The 22,916-nt window shown below is 48.8% G+C and overlaps 1 protein-coding gene across 1 annotated transcript in view; it reads right to left on the reverse strand.

The window, feature by feature from the left end:
- Window positions 1–22,916, reverse strand: part of nfasca (neurofascin homolog (chicken) a) — a 245,789-nt gene that overhangs the window by 38,719 nt on the left and 184,154 nt on the right. The window contains exons 26-29 of the mRNA XM_038819461.1: window positions 22,215–22,419; window positions 16,832–16,954; window positions 15,136–15,312; window positions 10,387–10,422 (exon numbers count right to left, since the gene is read on the reverse strand). Coding sequence (XP_038675389.1) covers window positions 10,387–10,422; window positions 15,136–15,312; window positions 16,832–16,954; window positions 22,215–22,419 — 541 coding nt within the window. The remainder of the gene's footprint in view (window positions 1–10,386; window positions 10,423–15,135; window positions 15,313–16,831; window positions 16,955–22,214; window positions 22,420–22,916) is intronic.

The following is a 22,916-nucleotide window of genomic DNA, read 5'->3' on the forward strand; positions in this document are numbered from 1 at the left end:
TCCATTTTCCCGCAGGTCCTCCAGCCGACAGCGCCGTCCCATCCCGGGTGGCTCCCTCTCCAGCCTCCCAGGAGTTCACCTTTCCAAGGAGAGCTCTGTGGTTGCCACCATTATAGTCCTGGCACAGCTGTCAGCCCCACCCTCCACCACCGCAGATACACACATCTCGGTGGGAACCGTTGGGTTGTCAGGCTTCTGGGGCACAGTCGGGTGAGCACCACAGGGCTGGTCCTCCTGGGACACTCAGGATGTGATCGAACGGACACGCTATGCCTGAAGAGCAGAGCGATGGTGTAACGTGGCCGATAGAAACAGGGAGATCCCCACGTCTGGGATCTACCCGGCTCGCAATGCCTCCCCAGATCTGGAGGGATCTCGCGAGACGTTGCAATGTGAATCCTGCCCATTGTTGGCGGGATCACATTTTGGCAAATCTGCTCGCCTCAGTTTAATGTGCAGATACCTGAGGCACCTGAGGTGTTGGGATCAATCCCCTTGGCCTCGGAGACATTGAGCGAGCGCCACTCGGTACTGGTCTCCACAAATGGGGACCGGACGGAACAACATTTGTGGGGATCTCGCAGGGGATGGGAGACACCCAGGTGCTTTCCCTCTGGGCAGAGTGGTACCCTGGTGCTGCTGGTGCCACCTGCGCAACCTGGCACTGCCAACTGGGTGCCAGTCTGGCACTGCCATGGTGTTCATGTGGCACTGCCAGCTGATAGGGGCACTGCCGAGGTGCCAAGCTGGCATTTTCTACGTGGCGGCGATTGGGCCGGGGTACCGTGCGTGGGTGTTGCGGGGCTGTGGGGAGGACCTTTTTGTATGCGTCTCATTGTTCTGCTGTGGAATTTCCTACAAGTAGCTGCTCCCACTCCATTTTGGCCAGATCCTAACTTATCCTATTAAAATCCACCTTCCCCCAATTCAGAGCAGAACCTTTATTCTTGGTCCATATTTAACCTTTTCGATAACTACCTTAAGTCTGACAGAGTTATGGTCACTATCCCAAGAATGTTCCCCCATTGACACTTATGCCACCTGCCCTGCTTCCCTAGAAACTGATCCAGGTAATTAAAGCCTTCCCTCCTGCACCACCTCTTCAGCCACGCATTCATTTGCTTTGTCCTCCTATTCGTATACTCACACGCAAACGGCACTGGGAATAATCCAGAGATTACAACCTCGAGGATCTGCTTTTCAATCTGCCCCCTTCCTCCCTAAATTCTTGCTGCAGGATCTCATCCCTCTCTCTACCCATGTCGTTGATACCAAAGTGAATTGCGGCCTCTGACTGTTCACCCTCCCCCTTCAGAATACCCTGCAACCGTTCAGTGACATCACTGGCCCTGGCACCAGGGGGGTAACAGCACCATCCTGGAGTCACGTCTGCAGCTGCAGAAACACTTGTCTGCACCCCTCACTATCGAGCCTCCTACCACTTGCACTTTCTTCACATTGCTCTTGCACCTCCTCGCCTTCTTCTGACTGGTGGTCACCCATTCCCTCTCTGACTGCACTTCCTTGAGCTGCAGGATCACCACGACTAAAAATATGCCATCTATAAACCTCCCGGTCTCGTGGATACACTACTGTGCCTCCAGCAGATGCTGTCGCTCTGAAATCTGATTATCAGACTGGTCAAACCGGTGGCACCTCCTGCACATGTGGTCATCCAGTTTGCAAGGAGTGGCTGAGGCCATGCAAAGCATGAGACTGACCTCCCAGTCATACTTTCAGCTTAAAATGTCTGTGTTGCGTTGCGTTATTGAGCCTATATCTGGCACTCAAACACCTTTCACCACTCTTGGCATTCCCATGGGTTTCTAAGATAGTTAACCCACTCCGGATTTTAAACCTCATAGAGATTTCACCCACTCTTTGGGCGTGATTCTCCGTGATCGGCGCAATGGCCCAACGCCGGCGTTAAAAACGGCGCAAACCACTCCAGTGTCGGGTCGACCGGAAGTTGCGGAGTTCTCCGGCTCCGAAGAGACTGTGCGAGTTAGCGCATGCGCAGAACTGCCGGCGTGGTTCTGCGCATGCACAGACCAGCCAGTGTATTCTGGCACATGCGCAGGGAGGTGTCTTCTCCGCGCCGGCCATGGCAGAGCTCTACAGGGGCCAGCACAGAAGGAAAAAGTGCCCCCCACGGCACAGGCCCGCCTGTAGATTAGTGGGCCTCGATCGCAGGCTAGGCCACCGTGGCCCCCCCCCCCCCCCCCCCCCCCCCCCCCGGGTCGGATCCCCCCTCCCCCCCACCGAGGACCGCAGCAGCCAACGTACCTGCCCTTTATTACTACGCTGTCCAGCTTGAACTTGGTTTGTCCCAGTGGATGCTACATTTTCCACCCTGCTATTGATTATTCCAAATATCCAGTCCATTTTTGACTTTCCCCACAGATTCTAAATTGTGCGTCTTGCCCCTAGTTTCCTTGTTGAGTTCCTATGGGATCCTAAGGTGCCCAGATTTCTCTTGATGTGCGTGTAGCGTTTATGTTTGCCTCGGTCTTGGCATGCCTGTGGGGCTGTGAGCTCTGCATCCTGAGGGCAACGATGGATATGAGAGTCAGTTCTGAGGTCTGAATTCATTCCAAGGATATATTTTTTTTTTTTAATAAACAATTTTATTGAGGTAGTTTTTGGCTTTATAAACAGTTACAGACATCATCAGAAAGGAAGCAAAAAAGGCAAAAATGTGCAAACATCCACGTTCTTTCAATACTTCCACCGTAACATATTGCACAAGCCCGCTCCCCTCCCATCGGTACTACCCGCCATATTTTCCCTCCTACTCTACTCTAACCCCCCCCCCCCCCCCCCCCCCCTGCTGACGCTCACTCTCCCGCAAAGAAGTCAATAAATGGTTGCCACCTCCGGGTGAACCCCTGCACAGAACCCCTCAAGGCGAACTTGATTTTTTCCATCCCCAGGAAACTCGACATGTCCGCTAGCCACCACTCCGTCTTCGGGGGCTTTGAGTCCCTCCACGCCAATAGTATTCGTCGCCGGGCTATCAGGGAAGCAAAGGCCAGCACATCGGCCTCTTTCTCCCCCTGGACGCCCGTGTCTTCCGAAACCCCAAAAATTGCCACCCCTGGGCTCATCACCACCCTTGTTTTTAGCACCTGGGACATGACCCCCGCAAATCCCTCCCAGTACCCCCTCAGCTCAGGGCATGCCCAAAACATGTGAACATGGTTCGCTGGTCCTCCCGCACACCTAGCGCATTTGTCCTCTATCCCGAAAAATTTGCTCATCCGAGCCACCGTCATATGGGCCCGGTGAACGACCTTAAATTGGATCAGCCCGAGCCTAGCACATGTCGCGGTCGAGTTTACCCTACTCAGGGCCTCTGCCCACAGCCCATCCTCCATTTCCCCGCCTAGCTCCTCCTCCCATTTAAGTTTCAGTTCCTCTGTCTGGGACCCTTCCTCCCTCATGAGCACCTTATAAATACCCGAGACTCTACCCTCCCCTTCATCCCTCCCAGAGACTATTCTGTCTAGGATCCCCATTGGCGGGAGGCGCGGGAAAGATGGGACCTGTCTACGAACAAAGTCCCGCAACTGTAGGTATCTAAAATCATTTCCCCTTACCACCCCAAATTTCTCCTCCAAGCTCCTCAAACTCGCGAAGCTCCCTTCCAGGAACATATCACCCACCCTTCCCGCCCCTGCTCGCCGCCATACTCGGAACCCCCCATCCATACTGCCGGGGGCAAACCGATGGTTGTCGCAGATTGGCGCCCAGACAGACGCCCCCATCTCCCCCACATGCCTCCTCCACTGGCCCCATATCCGCAGGGTCGCCACCACTACCGGGCTGGTGGTGTACTTGGCCGGCGGCAGCGGTAGAGGAGCCGTGACCAGGGCTTCCAAACTGGAGCCCCTGCACGAAGCCGCCTCCACCCGCTCCCAAATAGACCCCGTACCCACCATCCACTTCCTTATCATAGCGATGTTGGCCGCCCAGTAATAATTGACCAGACTCGGCAAAGCCAGCCCTCCCTCGCTGCGGTTCCTCTCCAACATCGCCTTCTTTACCCGCGGAGACTTTCCCGCCCAGACAAAGCTCATGATCAGCCCGTTAACTCTTTTGAAGAAGGACTGTGGGATAAAGATCGGGAGGCACTGAAAAATAAACAAAAATCGAGGGAGGATTGTCATCTTTACAGTCTGCACCCTCCCTGCCAGCGACAGCGGGAGTGCATCCCATCTCCGAAACTCTCCCTTCATTTGCTCCACCACCCTGGCCAAATTTAACTTATGCAGCCTGCCCCAGTCTCGTGCCACCTGGATTCCCAAATACCGGAAATTTTCCTCAACCAGCCTAAACGGTAGCCCTCTCAATCTATTCTCCTGGCCCCTTGCCTGGACCACAAACATTTCACTCTTGACCGTATTTAATTTGTATCCTGAGAACTGGCCGAACTCCCTCAGCATTCCCAGTATAGTTCCCATCCCGGCCACTGGGTCCGACACGTACAGGAGCAGGTCGTCTGCATAAAGCGAAACCCTGTGTTCAACCCCGCCCCTCACCATCCCCTTCCAACCCTCTGCGGCTCTCAGCGCCATCGCCAGCGGCTCTATGGCCAGCGCAAACAGCAGCGGGGAGAGCGGGCAGCCCTGCCTGGTCCCTCGGTACAACCTAAAGTACTCCGACACTTCTCTGTTAGTCCTGACGCTGGCCCTCGGGGCCTGATATAATAATTTGATCCAATCCACCAATCCCTCCCCGAACCCAAACCGTCCGAGCACCTCCCATAGATAGTCCCACTCTACCCGATCAAAGGCCTTCTCGGCGTCCATTGCCACCACTACCTCCACATCTCTACCCGCCGGGGGCATCATTATCACGTTGAGCAATCTCCTCAGATTGGCCGCCAGCTGCCGACCTTTAACGAACCCAGTTTGATCCTCCCCAATCACCTCCGGTACACAGTCCTCCATTCTCCCCGCCAGTACCTTTGCCAGGAGCTTGGCGTCTACATTAATCAGGGAGATTGGCCTGTAGGACCCGCACACCTCCGGGTCTTTACCCCGCTTCAATATCAGAGATATGGTGGCTTGTGACATTGTCGGCGGCAGGGTCCCTCTGTCCCTTGCCTCATTGAAAACCCTCGCCAAGACCGGGCCCACCAGCTCAGAGAACTTCCTATAAAACTCTACTGGGTATCCATCCGGCCCCGGGGACTTCCCCGATTGCATGGCCTTTAGGCCCCCCAATACCTCCTCTACTCTAATCGGGGCGCCCAGCTCTTCCACTTGCCCCCCCCCAACTGTTGGGAATGTTAACCCGTCCAGAAACCTTTTCATCCCCTCCGGTTCTTCCGGCGGCTCCGAAGTATACAGCTTACGATAGAAGTCCCGGAATACCCTATTCAATTCTGCCGGATCCTCCACTTTGCGCCCCCCCTCGTCCCTCACTCTACCTATTTCCCTGGCCGCCTCCCTCCTCCTGAGTTGCTGCGCTAACAGCCTGCTAGCCTTTTCCCCATACTCGTACACCACTCCCCTCGCCTTCCTAAGCTGTTCCACGGCCCTGCTCGTGGATAGTGCCCCCAGTTCCGCCTGTAGCCTCCGCCTTTCCCTGAGTAAAACCTCCCCCGGGGACTCCGCGTGCTCTTCATCTATCCGGCCCATTTCCCTGACCAATCTATCCATCTCTGCCCGGTCTGCCTTGGCTTTGTGGGCCCCAATTGAAATCAGCTCCCCCCGAACTACTGCCTTTAGCGCCTCCCACACGGTCGCCGCTGAGACCTCCCCAGTGTCATTCACCTGCAGGTAATTTTTTATACATTTCCGAAGCCTCTCGCAGATCCCCTCCTCCGACAGCAGTCCCACATCTAGCCTCCATTGCGGGCGTTGATAACTCGCTCCCCCGAACTGCAGGTCCACCCAATGCGGGGCATGGTCTGAAATGGTAATTGCTGAGTATTCCGTGTTCTTTACCTCCCCCATACAGTCCCTGCTTATTACAAAGAAATCTATCCTGGAATATACTTTATGGACGTGCGAGTAAAACGAGTAGCCCCTTCCTGTTGGCTGTCCCTCTCTCCAGGGGTCCACTGCCCCCATTTGCCCCATAAACCCTTTCAGCTCCCTTGCCATTGCTGAGAGTCTACCCGTTCTGGGACCCGACCGATCCAAAGTCGGGTCAAGGACCATGTTAAAGTCCCCTCCCATTATTAGCTTGCGAGAATCCAAGTCCGGGATCTTCCCCAGCACTCTTTTAATAAAGTCCACGTCATCCCAGTTCGGGGCATATATATTCACCAGCACCACCCTTCTCCCCTCCAGTCTGCCCCGTACCATCAGGTATCTGCCCCCCCTGTCTGCAGATATGCCCTCTGCCTCAAATTGCACGCGCTTGTTGATCATGATTGCCACCCCTCTGGACTTCGAGTCCAAGTCCGAGTGGAAGACCTGGCTAATCCAGCCCTTCCTTAGCCTGGTCTGGTCTGACACTTTCAGATGTGTCTCCTGCAACATAATTACGTCCGCCCTCAGGGCCCGCAAGTGCGCGAACACCCGCGCCCTCTTAACCGGCCCATTCAGTCCCTTGACGTTCCAGGTGATCAGCCTGGTCGGGGGGCACATCCCACCCCCCCCACCCCGCCGGTCAGCCATAGCCTTTCTCGGGCCGGCCCCTGGCCCGTGCGTCGCGCCATTCCTGGCCCGCCCTTCGGCTGCCTCCACCCTCGACCTCCTTTCCAGTGCCTATTTCAAGTCCCTCTCCCGTCAGCAGAACAACCCCCCCCCTCCCCTAACCCCATCCCCCGATACCCCCACCCCCGCCATCTACTGGCTGTTACTTCCCCCCCCATCTGACTTCCTTGACTAGCCAATCTGCTAGCCCGGTGACTCAACACTCCGGCGCCTTCCTGTCCCATTCCCCTTGTTTCCCCGCCCTCCTCCCCACCCACTGGGGCAAGCCAGTTCCAGTGTCTTCCACGAGCTGCACAAAAAGCCCAAACAGGAAAAAATAAAAATAAAAAATAAAAAATTTAAAAAAAAACCCATAAAAAGGGAAAAAAACCACAGAAAAACGAGAAAAAGCACATAAATGTCCATGAACAAAGGAAAGAGTCTCAAATGTTCCGCTTGGCCCCTTTGGCCCAGCAAACCGTTGAGCAGCGGTCCAGGCACATTCGGCGTTCCTTCCCACAGAAATCCTCGGGCCCTAACTCGCGTCCTTGGGGCCTCCTTTCGGGACCAGCCCCAGGTCCCTCACAAAATCCATCGCTTCTTCGGGCTCGGAGAAGTAGTGGTGTTGACCCTGGTGCGTGACCCATAACCGGGCTGGGAACAGCAGACCAAACTTCACGTGCTTCTTGAACAGCACCTCCTTGACATTCTTGAAGGCTGCTCGCCGCCGAGCCACCTCCTGGCTTAGATCCTGATAAATGCGGAGAACACTGTTGTTCCACGTGCTGCTCCTGACGCTCTTTGCCCACTGCAGCACCCGCTCCTTGTCCACGAACCTGTGGAACCTAATCACCATCGGGCGGGGGGGTCCGCCCGGCCGCCCCTGCCTTGCCTGCACTCTGTGTGCCCCCTCCAGCTCCAACGGTCGTGGAAAGGCTTCGGCTCCCATCAGCTGCTTCAGCAGGTCTGCTACAAACGCTGCAGCATCAGCTCCCTCCGCCCCCTCCGGGAGGCCGACCATCCTCAGATTGTTCCTGCGGATTCTATTCTCCAGCTCCTCCACTCTGTCCAGCAGTCTTCTCTGCCGCTCTTTCAGGCCGTCCACTTCTACCGCTGCAACCGTTTGCGCATCCGCCTGCTCCTCCACCGCCTCTCCCAGCTCCTTAACTTTCACATCCTGGGCGTCCATCCTCTGGTTCAGCTGATCCACCGCTTTCTGGATTGGGTCCAAGCTGTCCCGCTTCAGCGCTTCAAAACTGGACTTCATTACCTGGAGCATGTTATCCAGCGCCAACTGGATTGCTGAGTCCGGGGTCCGTGTGTCCGCCATCTTAGGTCCCAGGTAATTTTCTTCAGGTCCTTGTCTCTGTCCCTTTTTCTCCTTCTTCTTCTGCCTTCTGGAATCCCGCTGTTCCATATGCCGCAGCCCGCTCCTCAGCGCCTTCGCTGCCGCTTTCCTTTGCCCAGCACCTTAAATTTTTACCCCCTCCTGGGCATCTGAAGTGGGTCCAAGCTGTCCCTCCTCAGCAACTCCAAACTTTTTTTTCCCTTTGTCCTGGAGGAAGGAAGGTCCGTGGGTCCGCCATCTTACCCTGCAGGTCAGCTTCCTCCTTGCCTCCGTCTCTCTCTCTTTCTTCCTCACCTGCTGGCCTCCCACACTTTCATTTTCTGCAGCCCGCTCTCCTCTTCTGTTCCCGGCAGCCTTTCTGCCGCCTCCGTGGTCCCGCTATCGCGGGGAAACAGCTGTTCAGTCCCGCCGGAGTGAGAGCCCACCGAATGTGCGGCTCACTCGGACATCGCCGCCACCGGAAGCCCCAAGGATATATTTTGTGGGATATTCTCTCGCTTGGCCTTGTCCCCTCCCTCGGAGTTAGCTGACAATGTGTGGTTGTGTGTGGCAACAACAGATCAGTGATCTTTACAAGTCTACATCCATTCACCTGATCCCTACCCTTGGGCAGTGCCTAGCTGACAATCATCTCCACTATCACAATACCAAGGAGTAATACAGGTTGTCGCTGAGCTTTTCTCTGCCTATCTTCATAATTATTGGCCTGTTGATGAAATCCCAGGATCACAAGTTACCTGGAAGATTCCAAGGTTTAGTTTTATTAACAGGCGATTAACCGTGTTGTTTTCTATGTTTCACTAAAGGAAGGTGCGCATCCTCATGACCAACATGTCCCACTTTGCACCCTCATCCAATCCTCGTCAATCAGGATGGTGTGATAATGGAACTGAGAGTGTTAATGCCTTCTTTAGTCACGACAACCACATTAAAACATGCTGTTTTCAACTATATATAGTTTCCACCCCTCACTGTCAGTAAGATAATGGAGTGAGTGAGGGGCTAGCAGGTGACAGGGGAGGTGGTTAAGGGTTATGTATTGGTGATGTCACTAAACTAATAGGCCCAGCCGAATGTTCTGGGAACATGGGTTGAAATCCCATCACGGTAGCTGGTTGGAATTTAAATTCGATTTCTAACAATGTATATGATATATATTGCCAATATAAAGCTCGTCTTAATAATGGTCACCATGGCAACTATCATCAATGGTAAATCCCATCTGATTCACTAATGCCCATTAGGAAAGGAAATCTGCTGCCTGGTCTGGAGTACATGTGACTCCAGACCCACAGCAATGTGGTCGACACTTAATGGACCGGCAATCCACTCAGTTCGAGGGCCATTAGGGATGGGCATCGAATTCTGGCTTTCCCAGTGATGGAACCATCAATTCACCAGACACGTGTTTCCGATATGAATCTAGGCTTTAATCAACTTACTACAGAGCCAGCCTGTTACCCGTTGATGAACTGAACTGCAGGCTGACTCTGGACAAGGGTATTTATACAGCAGCACTAGGGGGAGGAGTCGTGGGCGGAGCCAAGGGTGGAGCCGTGTACAAGCTCCTGAGCATTCCCAGAGCTACTCCCCCTTGTGGTCGGATAACGCCACTGCGCTTACAAAGACATAGTGTGAATTATCATATTACATTCACCACACCCAGTTATACCCGTGTCCCACAAAACAATATTTAAAAAGTTTTCATGCAACCAGTGATTACATCAGGGTTATGAAAGACACGCACGCGAGCGCACACACACGCACACAACACACAATACACATACACGCTACTATATACCCATTCCTCGCAGAACCGCACCAAATCTGTGCCACCTCAAGTCCACTTGATTTTATGAATGGCGCGGATTATGGTGATTGAAATGAAGACAGGGTAAATAGTAAAGCTGGGGCATGTGGTGGTGATGTACATACAGAGCGTGTGCACAGATAGTCAGTGTAGCACGGCTATAATATATACTGTGCAGGCAAATCCCTGGAATTTACTTGTCTGCTCCTGATCAGCAACACTGCTCTGCAAAGGATGAGACATGCTCGCTTGTAAAAATGCTGCAGTTGAACTGCTGAGAGGCCTCGATAAGATATACAATTACCAACCAATCCCAAACTGCAAACAGTATATATTATTCAAAAAATAGCAGATACTTGCAGGTGAGTTTAAGGCTCTAATCTAACTTCAAGGGCTTGGGCAACATTTACCAATTTGACGGAGCTTTTTTTGTCCTAACTCCTGAATCCCAGGCCCTCAGATTAGAGCCTTTGACTCTCTAGATTTACTCCAGTATCTATTTTTCAAGTCATGAACACAATGCTGTTTTGACTTTTAAGCGGTTCCCCCCCTTTCCTCCCACCCCACTCTCCCGTTACCTCCTTCTGTTTTTGCAATCTCAGGAGTAGGAGTGGCTTCAGACAGAGAGGCAAAAAAGAAGAAAAGAGAGGAAAACAAACAAGACTAAATATTAAAACGCTAACAGGCACACAGTCATAGATACAAGAGATGAAGATTGAACCAGCATTTTTTGAATTGCCCCAGTAACCTCGCTGTAATATACCCTGACTGCATTATGTGATGCACACCCACTGTATTGTATAACATACGCACTGACTGTTACTTCCCATAATCAATTGTAAATGGTCACTCAGTACATTTTCAGTGCTTGTTTCAGAGTGTCTAACTCTTCAGTGTACACTGATCCTCAGTAGCAAGATAAACAGCAGACCCAAACTTGATACATGTATCTCAAACTTCACAGCATGTACCAGAAAAACAACCTGTGTACATGATAACCTAATCATGTTGGACAGAGATTTTATCATAATTAATTTTTGCTTTTGTACTTTGCTTCTCCAAAGAACGTGAAGCCAAGAATTCGTTCCCAGGCATCCTTTCTTCTACTTTTGAATGATCTGAATCTCTTGGTTGGATTCCAGCAGGCATCTGCCAGTCTACATTTAAATTCCCTCAACTCCTTGATTCACTCACGGAATTCAGTTATTCCCAGGTATTGATTACATTCGTCATATTACACAAGACCCAAACATTTCTAAAGCCTCCACGAGCACTGAGGAAGCAAGAGAGATATTTCATGGGCGGGATTCGAGGGTTTCCCAAGTGCTTCCCGACGCCGTGGGGCTGCTCCACAATGGGAAACCCCACTGACCAGCTGGCGTAACGGAGCATCCCGCCGGCGGGGTGAAACAGAAATGTGGCGCGGCGGGGCGGAGAATCCAGTCCCATATTTCCACAATTCAAACTTGTCAGTCCTGGTTCCATTTTAGTTCAAATCGGTGCAGACGTATCACTGGGCACCAAGGATCAAGTCCTCACCTGTCCTGCTGCATTCCGGCAATTATTCAGAGAATGGCTACAACCCGTATCGGTGGTCGGGAAACTACTGGAGAAAATTCTGAAGGAGAGAATCTATCTCAACTTGGAGAGGCAAGGTATGATCGGGGCAGTCAGCATGGCTTTGTCAGAGGGAAGTCATGCCCAACAAATCTGAATGAATTTTTTGAGGAGGTGACCGGGTGTGTAGAGGAGGGTAGATGAGGGTAGTGCAGTTGATGTAGTTTATATGGAGTTCAGCAAAGCCTTTGACAAGGTCCCACATGGGACATTGATAAAGAATTCAAATGCCTATGGGATACAGGGTAATTTGATAAGGGTGGATTCAAAATTGGCTTAGTTGTCGGAGACAGAGGATGATGACAGAAGGCTGCTTTGAGCGACTGGAAGGCAATGGGCAGCATGGTAGCATAGTGCTTAGCACAATTGCTTCACATCTCCAGGGTCCCAGGTTTGATTCCCGGCTTGAGTCACTGTCTGTACTTGCCTGCACCTTCTCCCCGTGTGTGCGTGGGTTTCCTCTGGGTGCTCCGGTTTCCTCCCACAGTCCAAAGATGTGCAGGTTGGGTGGATTGGCCATGAGAAATTGCCTTTAGTGTTGGGTGGGGTTACTGGGTTATGGGGATAGGGTAGAGGTGTGGGGTTGGGTAGGGTGCTCTTTCCAAGAGCTGGTGCACACTTGATGAGTTGAATGGCCTCCTTCTGCACTGTAAATTCTATGAATCTATGAATGTTCAATGGCATTCCACAGGAATCTGTGGAGAGAGAAAATAGCAAACATTTCGAGTCATCCAGACTCGAAACATTAACTCCCTTCTCTCTCTACAGTTTATCATAAATTATCATAGATTATCATAGAATTTACAGTGCAGAAGGAGATCATTCGGCCCATCGAGTCTGCACCGGCTCTTGGAAAGAGCACCCTACCCAAGGTCAACACCTCCACCCTATCCCCATAACCCAGTAACCCCACCCAACACTAAGGGCAATTTTGGACACAATGGGCAATTTATCATGGCCAATCCACCTAACCTGCACATCTTTGGACTGTGGGAGGAAACCGGAGCACCCGGAGGAAACCCACGCACACACGAGGAGGATGTGCAGACTCCGCACAGACAGTGAACCAAGCCGGAATCGAACCTGGGACCCTGGCGCTGTGAAGCATTTGTGCTATCCACAATGCTACCGTACTGCCCCAGTTGCTGTCAACCTGCTGAAATTTTCCTGTACTTTGTTTTTGTGTGAAAGATGGCCGGGTGATGTTGAGTGTCTTGGGTTACAGGAAAATATAGATGGGATAGTCAAATGGGTAGATAAAATTTAACCCTTAAAAGTTTGAGGTGATACACTGTGGAAGGAGTAATTTGACCAGGAAGTATTTAATGAACGGCATGATACTGGGAAATTCTGAGGAACCAAGGGACCTTGGCGTATTTGTCCATAGATCTCTGAAGGATGAATGGCAGATCAATAGGGTTGTGAAAAAGGCATATGGGACACTTGCCTTAGATTACAAAAGCAGGGAGGTCATGTTGGAGTTGTATAGAACTTTGCTGAGGCCACAGCAGCAGTACTGTGGGCAGTTCTGGTCACCACACTATAGAAACGGTGTGATTGCACTGGCGGGAGCGCAGAGGAGGTTCACCAGGATGTTGCCTGGGATGGAAGATTTAAGTTATGAAGAGAGGTTGGATAGGCTTGAGTTGTTTTCGTTGGAGTAGAGAAGACTGAGGGGCAACCTGATCGAGATTATGAGGGGCATGGACAGAGTGGAAATGCTCAGGGGGTCAGGCAGCAGCTATGACGAGAGAAACAGAGTTCACGACCGTAATTCTCCAGCCCGTCCTGTTGGCAGAATCTTCCAGTCCCTCCAAAGTCGGCCGCCCGACACGGGTTTCCCAGCGGTGGAGAGGGCGAGCCAAGCCTGTAGAATTCGACGGGACCGGAATACCCAGCCGACGTATCCACAGTGGGAAAACCCACCAGGGTGGGACTGGGAAATCATGGCCAACGTCAATGGCCCTTCACCGGGACACAAGAGATCACAAACTGTTTCTCTCTCAACAGGTGTTGCCAGACGCGAGTGTTTCCAGCATTTTGTGGTTTTCATTTCAGATTCCCAGCATCCGCAGTATTTTGGATCTTCACAGGAGAGGATTTGTGGGACAGAGTTTCCAGCGAAAAGCTGAAAACCCAAGAAGCAATGATACCAACTACTGCTGACCAGGGTCAGGAGACAGAGCCAAGTGAAACCGCTCATTGGCACCTGTGGAGATGCATTAGTGATCATTCCAGAGGAAGATACCCCTGGAGGGTGGAGGGTAGGGGCTGTGGGCAGGTACTAGGACTTGCAGCCCCCATGGTCTTTTAAGTAAGGGCTTCTCTTTGGAATAATTAAGAAAAATATCTCAACCCAAGCTTTGGTCCATTTCCATTCAGACCACCAGACATTTCCCTCAAACCCGCCGATTGATCTGTACGCCTGGCTTCTCTGGACATCTACCCTAACTGTAATGGTGGGTGTGAGCTGAGGGCGTGAGCGTGTAAGATCTATCTCTGTAATGAGCGAGTGGAAATTCACTTGAACAAACTGCGAACCAGTGTCTCCAGGAGATGGCGCCTGGGGTTTTGCAACACAATGGACCCCAAGCATCAAACCTCAAAGGATGTCAACCAACCAATACCTCACGACTTGATTTTTCCCCATTCTCACTGGGCCCCGTTCACACAATTCACTTGACTTCAATGAAATCAAATGGGGGGAAAAAAAGGCAAATTTCTTTTAGAAGTCCGAATCTCAGCCCATGTGCCCTTGGCACCACCTGAAATCTGGTTAACCTGGTTTAAACCGGCACATCGCAATTTATTAAAGTCAGTGGTGCTGGACCCTCAATAAAAACAGGATAGATATCTTTACTGGGATAAAAGGAAAGGGTTCAAATACATCAGATTTTGGGATCACCAAGGTCCTCCTATAATTGCTTGAGAAATCGTTGCTTTCCCCGTTACGTATGCAGTAAAAAGCAACATGGACACACCCAGTCTACCCCAGCATAGATGGAGGGACACACAGGCTGCGGAGGACTGACTTGAGAGGGAATTCTCTAGATCAGCCAAATGGACACGATTACTCATTTTGCTGATTATGATGTCCACGCAGGTTGCGGTCAATCTGCTGAGTGGAACATGGTGTGAAACCAGTAAAGTTTGATATGTCGCCCCATCAATGTTAATTGACTTGGACTGCCACGCACAAGCCATAGGGCTCAAACCCAAATGGACAAGGGCCATCCGAATAACTACAAGGTGTGATCCTAAAACCTGTTGCTTTTATTAGAAAGTGTCAAAGCAGTAACTTAGTAACTATAGGTTAAGAGGTACCATGCACATGCACTGAGTATCTAAGAATGAAGTGTGAAAGGAGTATTTAAAGTGTGTATATGTTTATCAATGTCTGTACCTGTGGATGAGTTGGAAGGTCTAATGGAGTGTGATTACCTCTCATTTGAGATATCTAGTAACTTCAATTTATTTTTCTCAAAAGCATTAGCTGCTGTCACCTTTCTTTATCTAGTCTATAAATTAACTTTGGATTACAGAATCAGTTTACACCTGACACCTTGTTCTCTCCAGATCCTCAAAGCAGGACGCATTCATTCACAAAAAGCCCACTTCGTTTCGTAAAGAAGCATGTCTGTTAAGATTTCTCTTGCTACATTTGCCCGGAGCCCATTTAAGCTGAAGCTTCTTCCCCTCTGCTCTCTTACCTTCGTTTTCAAAGTCAGGTGAATCCAACACGATGGCTTCTCCGAGCCCTTGGCGGGTCTGAGCAAAGACGTAAAACCTGTACCTGGTGTTCGCATCAACCCGTTCCAGCTTGTAAGTGGTCACTTCAGGCCCAAGCCTGGGAATTGTGGAATTGCGCCTTGCCCGGGAACCAGTCACTAAAGACGTAAATAAAGGAAGAAAGAGGTAAGTTCATTTCAGAGTTGATGTTACAAAATCCACCTGATAAAGACAGCCAAAACACAGGCTCGCTCACACTGGCACGGTCGTGATATAGTTCATTGGTCATCTCACTGCCTAGGGCAAAGCACGACCCTACCCCAAAAACACCACCACCTGCAAGTGCCCCTCCTAGCCACACACCTTCCTGACTTGGATCGATATGAAACAACATCGCTGTTCCTTCGTGACCAGAATCCTTGAATTCCCTTCTGAACAGCACTGTGGGTGTGCTTGCTCTAGATAGATGACAACAGCACACCACCAGCTTCTCCAGGGCAATTAGGGATGGGCAGCAATTGTTGGTCTTGCCCATGACGTCCACATGGCATGAAAGAAGAAAGTAAGGTCATACCCATTTCACCACTCACTGGCACCGTTTAGTAAGTTCATTACTAAAGGAAGAACAAGCGATTTCTATCATGCCTGTCAGAGCCTCAGAACATCCCAAAATACTTTCCAGCCAACAACATTTAAAATGCTGCCACGTTTGGAATGTCGGAAATGCAGTAGCCAATCCGCCCACCGCCAGCTCCCAAAATCTTGCCATGAACAATCTACCCGTGCACACTCCGACATCAATAATTACTTTCTATTGGGCAATGTTGTCACCTCTCTGCCCATTGCTGATAAACCATTGCCAATTCTAACTCTCTGCTCCCACGATGACCACAGAATCAATACTAATACACCACACCACCATCCCTCATTGGTGACTGCCATTGTGACACTACCGCCTGTTTGATAGACCTGCTCGGTCCTGTATCTTATGAAGAGGGACTGCAGCCTGACTTGGGGAGTTACTTAAAACTAGCTTATTTAATGCAGGTTACTGAGAAGGAACCTCTCTGATTGCTGCCTGTCTGCGATGCAATATCTTGCAAAGGATTGCAGATGGCAATGATACATCATAGTCTACATCGCTAATTAGCGTATCTATCCTATCAACCCACTGCGCTACACTGACCCCTCACCACTACAATGATAGTTGTCCACAATCTGAATCGCAATTGCCGTATTGAGGTCAAATTGGCGCATTGAGGTCAAAGGTATCTGACCAAGGAAGAATCTGCAATGTTGATACAATCACACGTGGACTTTATCCCTCTCATCCTTACTTGCCCTTCTTTCCTAACTCCCCTGACCCACCCCATGGCCCCAAGTTAGACACTGACAGTGGAAACTGGAATTTAGTGATCATGGTAATGAAGGTGAAAGGGACTCTATTTTAGGGACAATATTTTTGCATTGTTTCCAAGCCATCAATCAGACCACTGCAGTCTGCAGCGCAACCGTGACAACTCACACTCAAGAGTACATATCATTTGTAATTAAATTCTGTGTGTTAACCTGTCCATAATTCAATAACAACTTTATTTTTACCTTCAAATTAATATTCCAGGACTTTCGGTTTTATATGCACCGACTGTCAAATTAAATAGCCATCATGATACGTACGTGGGTGATACATTATTGCATAGCCGGTGATGATGCCATTTGGATCACGTGGAGGTGTCCATTGCAACGTGATGCTTTCCAAATCTGGCTGCCTGATCCTTAGGGAACCTGGTTTCCCGGGCACTGAGACAGAAATTGGACAGGAAGTCATGTGTCAGCTGTGACAGACATAAAAAGAAACTCACAAAAGAGGAACCCTTACCGCAAAGGCCTGGCATTGTTGCTAGGAATAAAAAAGGTAGTTTTAAGGGATTTATATTTGTATTGGGAACAATGAGACATAAGGTATAGTTTTAAGTGGGGTTAATTTAATGTTTCTGCGCATGGAAGGGTAAAACCTAAAGTTAGATTCATGCTGGACAAAGGTGTTGGTATGTGTGGGGATTGGTTTCAATTCCAACTGTGATCTATTGTGCTTAGAGAGGGCTACAGCATGAAGAGTAAATAAGCCGGCAATAGTTACTTAGCAACTGGGGCTTTGTAAGGTAGAGAAGCTTTTAAGTTTTAGTTCAGCTAATTTCATTGCAGTTAGCGATAGGTAGTGAGGGAGATGGCAACTCTCACAGCTCTACTAGAAGCAGGTGGTTTTAGAAGGGTAAAGAGGGAATATCACTCAGTTTTTCGAGAAGAAAAAAAGTACGAAGGAGTAATGGTTAAGAAATCGGATGCCGGAAATCTGAAGTCCAGCTGGTTAAGAAATCTAAGAGAAATTCGGAGAAGTTTCCAAGAAGTCTGGAGTTAATGGAACAGAGGAAACCAGGAACAAGAAGAGATTACGGTTCAGTAAAGCTACAGAGAGTAGGGGAGGCAGTGATTTACTGGTATTGTCACTAGACCAGCAATCCAGAGACCCAGGGTAATTGCTGATTGTTGTAAAAACCCATCTGGTTCATTAATGTCGTTCAGGGAAGGAAATCTGCCATCCTTATCCGGTCTGGCCCACACGTGACTCCTGTCCCACACTGTGGTGATTCACACTTAACTGCTGCCCACTGAAATGGCCCAGTGAGTCACTCAGTTCAAGGGCAATTAGGGATGGGCAACAAATGCTGGCCCAGGCAGCGACGCCCACATTCTAAGAACAAATTTAAAAAGAGATATCTGCAGTAGATTCTAAGGTTTGATAGAAAGGACATATAGTTTGCGAGACGTTATTTGAAATATTTGCGGCTTGACCTCGGAGTTTGTATAAAAACCTAGAAGACAAAGAAAACCTGACGGGAGAGGTGGAAAATCTGAAAGCGAAACCCTGATGGATCCCAGCGGAGGGAAAGCGTAATTTAAAATAAGATTTGAAAGTGCGACTTTTGAAAGCTGAATTCAAAGTCACCATGTGGAAGCCGAAGTTCAGTGAGACAAGATGGCTCACGGGATAAGGATCATCTGGGGGGATTTTGAGGAGATATCCACAGACATTCACTTGGGTTCAGAAAGGAGTGTGTCTGACCACAGTCACCTTGTGTGCTTAAAAGGGACTTTGTGTGTCACTTAGACCATTGTAGATTAAGATGTACTTTGAAATCTGTGTTACTCTTAAAATTTGTGTGTAATTGTTAAGATAAGGGGGAGTAAAGGAGTCTTGTGTCATAGTCCAATTTGTTCATGTTTAATAAGTGTTTTTTTTCTTGTTATTAAAATGAATTAGTGGCCCTGTGGTTCAGTTCCTCCACATTCTTTCAAAGTAAAAGTTACGGTGGTCTTTTGACCTCTGGTTGCATTCTGGGATCTTTCTGTCCAGTTATAACACCAACTGCGATCGCAACATTGGCAATAAATCAGTAAAGTCTTTGTATTTTCATTCTAATGTTCTCAAGTCTCCTTGACTGGGCAATTCAAATCAGTTTGAAAAGAATGGAGACCATTCACATTAATTGCCTTTCATTTCTACTTCTAGGGCATATCAGAGAGGCAGTTTGTAAATTCATACGAGCTGAGAAATTCAAAGGCCACTGCAGAGTTTATTATGATGCATGTGTGTGGATAAGGTGTTTTTCTTATTTTTCTCCCGAGGGTTTAGCGGTTCACGAATTTGCTCTTTCTTTAACTCAAGAAACCCTTGTTTGATTGGCTCCTTAATGCTCACTGTATCAATAATTAAATACATTTGGATTCAGAAAGGGCACAACCTTGTCAGAAAAGAAACTTTTTTATATAAATATTTTTATCCTCCTCCTTTTTCACATTTTCTCCTGAATTTACACCCACCAACAATAAACAATAATCAGCAACAGATATGTCAATCCCCATAACAGTAACAACAATCCCATCCTCCCACCAACCCCCAAATATCAGCCCGCATGTTTACATAAACAAATTACAAAAAGGGATCAGGGATTACCCATAGTCACTCTTAATAAACACAGACGCCCTCCCCCCCCCAACCATCCTCCCCAACTAATGTTCAATGTTATCCAGTCCTTAAAAGTGCATAATAAATAATGCCCATTGATGTGTTGGGTAAGCTGGGTCTACGTGGACTGCGTTTGATGCAGTAGAAAGAGAGACAGGCTTCCAACACTTGAAGAAATGCAACACGATTTTATTGAACAACTAACTATAATACATGCTTAACTGTGGGTTGACACTATGCTGACTTGACTGGAGACCTGAGGCTAACCTGACCAGACTATCTAACTACCACATGGTGTTTGTTCTAGTTGCTGCTCACGAGCTCTGACTGTCTCAGAGGCTGGATCCCGAGAGAGCGGGAAAACTGGTGCCCTCTGGCTTTATAGTGGTCGTGTCCTGTCTGGTGATTGGCTGCTGTGTTCTGTGTGCTCACTGGTTAACCTGTGTGTCAATCACTGCCTGTCTGCACACCATCATATACCTGGTTGTATATTATGACACCCATGACTTGTAGAACCCTTCCGATCTTCCCCTCAGTTCAAACTTAACCTTCTCAAGGGTCAAGTATTCCAACAGGTCCCCCCGCCATGCCAGGGCACAGGGTGGAGGGGCTGCTCTCCATCCCAGCAGGATCCGCCTTCGGGCGATCAACGAGGCAAAGGCTACAATATCTGCCTCAGCACCCGTTTCCAACCCTGGCTGGTCCGACACCCCGAATATGGCCTCCCGGGGACCTGGGTCCAGTTTCACGTGCATCAGCTTGGAAATTACCCTAAAAACCTCCTTCCAGTATTCCTCTAGCTTTGGACGGGACCAAAACATATGAACGTGATTAGCGGGGCCTCCCCCTGCAACGCTCACACACATCTTCTACTCCTTCAAAGAATTGGCTTAACCTCGCCCTCGTGAGGTGCGATGAGAAAATAAACTTAATTTGTTGTGTCTAACTGAGGAAGGCTGAATAGAGGGGACCCAGTTAATTCCTTCTCACAGCAGTGTCAAGTAATTTTCAACATTAAATTAAATTCATAGCAGGAGGTTAGTGCTGCTAATTAACAGTATACAGAGCCTTTTAGTAATGAAATCTAGGAACCCTTTCTATCCTAAAACTATTAAAACAAGTGTTTAAAGCAAATAAACAAAAAAAAAAAGCACAACTTTATTTTAATACCACTGGGAGTTTGGTTCAGGGCAGTAAACAGCAGATGAAGATTTAATCCCTGGAGACGCTTGGCCACACCTGGAATGTTGTCAACCATAGAACTGTCCTCCTCAACTCTGTTGTAAACACATGGCCCCTTACTTTGAAACTGTACCCACTAATTTTAAGTTCCCCTATGAGGGGCGGCACGGTAGCACAGTGGCTAACATTGCTGCCTCACGGCGGTGAGGGCCTGGGTACGATCCCGGCTCTGAGACACTGTCCGTGTGGAGTTCAAACATTCTCCCCTTGTCTGCGTGGGTCTCACCCCCACAACGCAAAAAGATGTGCAAGGCGGGTGGATTGGCCATGCTAAAATTGCCCCTTAATTGGAAAAAGAAAGAATTGAGTACCAATTTTTTTTTTAAAGTTCCCCTACGAGGGACAAATCTTTTCAGCATCTACCCTGTCAATCTCCCTCAGAATCTTACATGATGTCTGGTTCAATGTTAGAGTGAAGTGTTGAAGTAATTACGTGATTATTACAGCATGACAAACATTGTCAGGGCTCGGCTGAAGTGTTAGGAAACAGAGGTTGTTTTGTGTTTGTGGGTATCATAAATAGGGGTTTAGCTTTAAGTATATTTAATTTGTATTTCCATATTGAAAGGGTTACTGACTTCAGTTTGGTTTAGGTGCAAGCAGGTAATGCGGTTTTTTTGACGTAAAAGAAAACAGGGCCTAAAGGAAAACTAGAGTGTTGCTTAGCAACCAGGGGCCACCGTAGGACAGAAATAAATTTTGAGTTAGCTGCAAGCTAGAGCCAAGAGAAGCAGGACAGACCAATGGAACTGCAGGGGATAGACTTCCCAAAGTCTCAAAAAGCAGGGAGCGGGACAAAAAAGTATGTTTCAGGAAGACAGTTAAGTTAAAGGAACAAAGAACAAGAAGTGGTACAAGGTCCTGTTCAGGAGAATTTAAGTAAGTCGCAAAGAAAGTGCTCTGAGTTAAAGAAACGGGTGCAAGAATCAGGTATGAAAGTTGGCTCGGTGAGAAGCTAGACCTACGAGGTAAATCAAAAGTTTGGCGACGTCTTAATACAGTCTAGGAAGCAGTAGCATTCTGTTAAAAGCAAATTACTGCGGATGCTGGAATCTGAAACGAAAGGGAAAATGAAAATGGTGATAAAGAGTCATCGGACTCGAAACGTTAGCTCTTTTCTCTCCCTACAGATGCTGCCAGACTTGCTGAGATTTTCCAGCATTTTCCCCTTTGTAGTCGTATTCTGTTGGTGTGACTGATACCCGAGAGATTGTGTAGTTTGAATATGCATGGCAATTCAATGTGGAGGAGTACCAAAAGGAGAGATTGAAATCCTGGAGGCAGATCCTTGTTGAAGGCATCCAATAGAAAGCTTTGTTTGGGGGACAATTCCAAGCATTTTCTTCAAGAGTGGAGTTGGAAATATCTGTGGGGAAGTCAGAGTTCCAGTGACATCAGTTGCCTCCCAGTGTGGAGGGATTTAATTAGAAATTTACAGACGTTTTACTGGGTGGCATCTGTCAGTTGATTTCAGAGTATGGCGTGTCTGACCACTGTTGTCCTGTTGGTTTACATGGACTGTGTACTGACAGAGAGCATTAAAGATATATTTTGTAACTTGTGTTGTTACAAATATGTACACATCTATAAAGATATAGGTGGGGTGAAGGAGCAGTTTATTATAGTTAATCTTTTTTGGTAAAACTGGCAGTCCTGAGGCTCTGTTCATCCATATCTTAAACAAAAAAAATAAAAGTTGCAATCTATTGAGCCGGGGTTCCGTTCTGGGACCTGACCACCCAGCTGGGATCGTAATAGAGGGATAAATGTGGGGTGGATTTCTCTGCTTACCTCCTTCAGTGGTGTTTATTGCAAATTCTTCACTCCAGGGACCCCGACCTCTGCCATTGACCGCTGCCACTTGCAGCTTGTAGGCGCTGTATGGTTGCATTCCGGACACAATGGCACGTGGGCGTTGTCCAGCGGACTCCATCACCTTGATACGTGACCTGAATCGGCTGGCCTTCAGCAGACTTCCCTCAGTCCAATACTGAATCTGTGCAGAAGAGGGGTCTCGATCAGTTTGTCCTCTGCTTTCCGTGATTGAATTGAGATGACAGAAAGAAAACCAGTAGCATCCACCCCGTTGGCCACATGAAGCAAAGGGCACCACCATCTTGTGGAACTCCTGCACTCTCCTACCTCCCTCAGCAGCGCCGCCCTCTCTTGGCAGGACTGCGCTCTGTCCAGTGACATAAGCCTTCAACAAATATATTCACACACACACAGACACAAATACACATACATTCAAATGTACACACACAGACACACACTCGCATGTGCACACAGAAAAAGATACACACATACAGACACACACAAATATACTCGCACACACACACACACACACCCATGTGCACAAATATACATACATGTGTGCACAAATATACACACATGCATGCACAGATATGTACAGACAAATACAAATATAGACACACAAATATAAAAATACACACACAAATACAAATGCACATACACAAATGTAAATAAACACAC

This window comes from Scyliorhinus canicula, chromosome 15, assembly GCF_902713615.1.
Source record: "Scyliorhinus canicula chromosome 15, sScyCan1.1, whole genome shotgun sequence".
NCBI lineage: Eukaryota > Metazoa > Chordata > Chondrichthyes > Carcharhiniformes > Scyliorhinidae > Scyliorhinus > Scyliorhinus canicula.